The sequence below is a fragment of the Onychomys torridus genome, chromosome 21 (assembly GCF_903995425.1).
Source record: "Onychomys torridus chromosome 21, mOncTor1.1, whole genome shotgun sequence".
NCBI lineage: Eukaryota > Metazoa > Chordata > Mammalia > Rodentia > Cricetidae > Onychomys > Onychomys torridus.
Genome location: NC_050463.1, coordinates 1,971,033 through 1,976,032, shown reverse-complemented (window position 1 = coordinate 1,976,032; position 5,000 = coordinate 1,971,033). Strand labels below are relative to the sequence as shown.

General features: G+C 58.9%; 1 protein-coding gene across 2 annotated transcripts in view; it reads left to right on the top strand.

The window, feature by feature from the left end:
* Sppl2b (signal peptide peptidase like 2B) overlaps window positions 1–4,862 on the top strand; it is a 5,598-nt gene extending 736 nt beyond the window's left edge. The window contains exons 2-3 of one of the 2 annotated variants that reach the window (XM_036171081.1): window positions 3,917–4,036; window positions 4,276–4,862. In XM_036171081.1, coding sequence (XP_036026974.1) covers window positions 3,917–4,036; window positions 4,276–4,365 — 210 coding nt within the window. In that variant the 3' untranslated portion in view covers window positions 4,366–4,862. Of the gene's footprint in view, window positions 1–3,916 lie in introns of both variants that reach the window. The other variant, XM_036171080.1, reaches the window with a different exon arrangement.
* Window positions 4,863–5,000: the final 138 nt, after the last annotated feature.

Below are 5,000 nucleotides of genomic sequence, written 5' to 3'. Positions count from 1 at the left end.
GCAAACCACCTGCCTCAGTATCCAAGCGCTGGCATGACAGCCTGCATCCCAGCACCCGGCTTAGTTGTTAGATTCCTTTTTGTCTGTTTCTGTGGCGGATCTGGAGGGCTGCAGCCTCGGGCACACGGGGCAGTTGCTGCGTTCTACTGGGGACGGCTGCAGGTGGCCTGTGCTACCGTCCTGAGTGCACTTTTTTTTTTTTTTGAGATTACAGAATTTTGCAGCAGGGTTTCCCTTTACAGCCTAGCTAGCGTTGAGCTCGGAACTCTGCCCCAGCCTCCCCAGCGCTGGCACGGCTGGCGTGCACCTCCTTGGTTGAAGTCAAGGCATTCCCAGGCCTGTGGTTCCCAGCCACCCCACCGTGTGGCCCACATCTCCCTTGGGCCACTTTTATCCTCACATCCTGCTCTTGGCTGGACATGAGCTTTGGAAAGTGTGTCAGGGCTTGCAGCATCCTGCCAGCAGTCCAGGGGCTCTGCGTCATGTGTCCTGGGCCACGGGCCTGCCTCAGAAGCCGCCCTCTCTGGGCAGCTGATGTCCACCGAGGCTATTCTATTTTCTCCCCGTCTTTTGACTTCAGAACACTTCTGGTCATCTAGTCTCGACTGGTCCTGCCCTGGCCGGCTTGTGCCGTTCTTACGGGTCTGTTTTACCTGATGGAGGGCTTTTCAGGAGGTTCTGAAGGATGAATAGGAGTTTGCCAAGCATAGGAGAAGAAGGGTGTGAGAGATGACATTTTCCCGGGGATGAGCACATGATGACAGGAGTTCCCTGCAGTGGGGAATGCCCCCGCTCAGGGTTGGAGACAGTGGAGCAGAAGGACCTGGGTCCTGGCTGGTGGTGAAGCTGGGTGCTTGGGGACTTCACCTGAGCAGGGGATGGGCATCACCTTATCCTGCTTGTGAGCAGCTGTCCCTGTCTTTCCCAAATCTGGTGGGGAACAGGCAGGGGCGGCATTCTTGGCTGGGTCACAGCCTGGTCCAAGTGCCCAGTAACGAGGCTAGCTCTCAGATTGGGAGGTGGCTGGGTGGCAGTCCTGGACCCACAGCCGTTTTGTGACCCTGGCTAAGAGACCGGATGTCCCCAGCCATACCTCTCTCCCCGTTACCAGGAGAGGAGTGTGCAGTGGGACTACTTGGCACCATGCCCTGGTGCCCCCGAGGCCCCCACCACCCGGCTCCCCTGTGTGTCATCTTGGTTCCCCACCACTCTGAGGTGGTGTTGGGGGCTCATGGTGCCCAGATGTGTCTAAGTAAGCTTGCTGCCGGGGGGTGGGGGTAGGGAGCTTCTGTTCTCGGTTCTCCCAAGTGTGACCAGACCATGGAGCCTTGGCTACTGGTTCCTGGCAGAGCCTGACCTGTTCAGAGTGTCACTGTGCTGTCCCTGTGGTGAGGGAGCAGAAAGGCTGCCATGTGCCTTGTGGGGTGGGCAGCCATGAATGCGCCTTTGTGCTTGTAAATGACCGCTGAGAAGAGGCAGTTCTATTGATTTCCGTTTCACACAAAAGCCACTTTTCACAGAGAATTCCGGCCCTGGCCCACAGCGCTGGCCTGTATCACAGGCGTGGGCGCTCCCACAGGAGTGGACTTACTGTGTGCCAATACAACTTATAAACCCAGACGGCAGGCAGGAGGGGCTTGGGGGGGTGCTCTGAGCCTTGTGGTCTCTGCTGCCTTCTGCCCTCCCTCCCCTGAGCTGGGGACACATGGCCTTCCTGGGACACCCAGCAGCCTGGAGAGGTGGAGAGAATCTTCTGGGGACCGCAGTTGGGCGGTTGGTGCTGGAGTTGACAGTGGGTCCCTGTGGTGGTGGTGGTGGAAAACAGGGTCCACAGTGGCTTGCACTGTGTGGTCAGGTCTCCCAGAGTCTCAGGCACTGGGGCCTCCATGCTGCTACCTTGAGATGACCAGAGTCCCTTCCAGGGAGTTGGGGCCCTGTCTCTATAAAGGGACAAGCCCAGTCTGTGTGAGAGACCCAGGCATCCTGGTGGGGATCCTGCCAGTCCTGCTGGCTGCAAGTTGATGTCCAAGGTTGGTGTCCATCCTGTTCCCATGGCAGGCCCTCAGGAGACACCGTCTTTCCCTGAGGGGTTTGCAGCCAGGAGGGTGAGCTCCTAGAGTCCAGATGTCGAGTGACTTCTGGGGAGATGCAAACAGAGTCTGTGTCTGGATAGGTCACCCATGGGACTGGAGTGGCTGCGCCCAGGTGGGGCTTATGGAAGCAGTGGACTCATGGGGAGTCCTCACAGGAGTGAAAAGCTGGTTCCTGACAGGCTTGGTGGGCACTGGACTGTCTCCCCCCAGCAAGTACTGTGTATGTCCCCTCCGCCACGGGTCTTATGAGCTTACAGCTTTCTGGATCTAGGAAAGTTATGGCAGAGTTGGAGCCTCAGACCCTTCCCCCACCCCTCCCAGTACTTCCTCCTCTGTGACTCGCCCTGAGCCTTGGGAGGCAGATGTGGGTATTTTCTCTGTGAGGGTTGCCCTTGGCCCACTGTGCCAAGCTATCGTCAGCTCTCAGGAGCTGGGTGGTTTCCCTCTGACTGAGTGGGCCAGCAGCGGCCATGATCCTTAGACGTAAACACAGATGTGTAGAGGGTATCTTGACAGGTACATCACAAACGTTCATCCAAACTGTAGCGTGGACAAAGCCCTGGATTCCATCCCTGGCGCCACAAAACCAAGTGTGCACCAGCCATCCCAGCACGCAGATCACAAGTTCAGGGTCGGCCTCAGTTACAAAGAGTCCATTACCAGCCTGGGCTGCACGAGACCCTGCCAACAATAGCAGCTGTGTTCCTGCTGTGGACTATGATCTCCCCAGCCCAAAGCCTTTGCCCTGGCTCACAACACGTGTGAGTTGTAGGCAGGCCTTGTGGCCAACCTGAAGTCATTGGTCACACTTGTAACAGCATGTCGCTTCTGCGCCAGCGGCACATCCCCTGTGAGGTGTTGCAGTGTGGCAGGCACTCAGGCGTGTTGTGCACCATCTAGCCCAGTGTGCTCCATTAAGGGTGGGCTGGGCTGGTGTCACTCATCTTTCCTAGCCCCGCCCTACACTGTCTACTTCTTCCCATGGGTTCAAGTCTTTGGAGCCCAGGAAGCACTTATTAGCCCTGGGTCTAACTGGTGTTCTCTGAGCTGTAGCAGCCAGCCTGCACCTCCGTGTCTGCCTCCCTTCCCCCACTCCTGCCAGCCTGAGTCCACAGGGAGGCTAAGGCCGAACTCAGGGCATTAGCCTGCTGGACAGACAGCTGAGCCTCAGCAAGTACTGGCATTTCAACAGATGCCACACAGCTGGCTGTGGGCTGCTCTGACCCCCACCCCCACCCCTCATGTGCTGCTCCAGTGTGGTTTGGGGGCATCCCCAGCTCAATGCCACGGCTGGGGCCCAGGGCATGCAAGCAGCTACTGCTTCTCTCCTGGGATCCCGTCTCTTGTCCAGAGAGGTACCTGGTTTCCTTGGAGCCTTGTACAGCCCCAGTAGCAAGCCACCAGGGACTGGTCATGGGAACCCAGGGAAGCTAATGGAAGCCAGGAGAGGGCTGCGGGCACCTATGAAGTGCTGGTGCCACGCAGCTGGCTTGGGAGTTGGCCGTCTTCTGTAGCTCCTTGCTTTGAGGTCCCTTCCACAGAACCGTCCTGTGACAGGCTGCGCCTGGTGGGCATGGCCAGCATCGCAAGGACAGAGGGAGGAGCTCACCCTTTGAGACAGGGTCTCTGTAGCCCAGGCTGGCCTCAAACTCATGGCTACCCTCCTGCCACGGCCTCCCGAGTGCAGGATGACAGGCCTGTGCCACCATGCCTTGCTCAGGAAGGTGTCCTTGTCCTTGTCTACCTTCCTCACTGGTGTCCTTACCAAGACCAGGGCCATGGGGACCCCTTCCTGAGATGGCCCCGCTGCCTTATCATTGCAGGTGGCCTGTGAGTTCGGCGTGTTGCGAGTGGTCTCCCAGAGCAGCAGTACCCGGGGCAGGGACTATTGCATCCTCTACAACCCACAGTGGGCCCACCTGCCGCACGACCTCAGCAAGGTGGTGAGTTGCCCCCTAGAGGCCACACTAGAGGCCACGTGTGCCTGTGGTCTGCTGCTGACACCCATTCTGCAGCCAGGTTCCTGCCACTCACCTGGGAGTCCTTGGTGGACACCATCCCTCTGGGCCTGGGTTTTCATGCTCAGGAGTAAAAAAACTAAGGGCTGTGGGGAGGAAGGCCTGCTGGGGAGCCTGGTCAGACAGGGCTTGTTAGGTAGCTAACTGTCCATATCACCCCTCAGAGCCATCCATGTCTGCTTATGCCCCCATGCTGTTCCCAGAGAGGCGCCTGTCCTGAGTGGACCCCTCCACCCCTTCCCATCTATACTTAAGGGTGTGTGCGTGAGCCTCTGTATACTTGGGGTGTGGGTGTGGGTGTGAATGCACATGTGGACTGCGTGTGAATGGCCCCAGCCTCTAGATCCAAAGTCTCAAGGTATTTCAGCCTGCTCACAGTGGGCCAGCATGCTCACAGTGGGCCAGCATGCTCACAGTGGGCCAGCATGCCATTTTAGCCTTGAGTGATGCTCATGCCACTGTGACCGGGACTGAGGCTGGACACTTACTAGGCTTTGGAGGATATGCCAGTGTGTGTGGGTGAGGGCTTTGTGAGTCCTAGGTGCACTGGTTCCTAGCTTTGCATGTTGTGGACATGTGCGTCTCCTCACTCAGAGCAGCCTTAGCTGGGAGGACAGGCCTGGCTGGCCTGGTGTGGATGCCTGTAGGGATAGCTGGTGTGTGCTACTCCCTTTCTTTCTGTGGGAGGCGGTGGCCCTGATGCCATCCCCCTTGGTGGCCCTGATGCCACCCCCCTCTGCGGCCCTGATGCCACCCCCTCGGCGGCCCTGATGCCCCCCCCTCTGCGGCCCTGATGCCACCCCCCTCGGCGGCCCTGATGCCACCCCCTCGGCGGCCCTGATGCCACCCCCTCGGCGGCCCTGATGCCACCCCCTCGGTGGCCCTGATG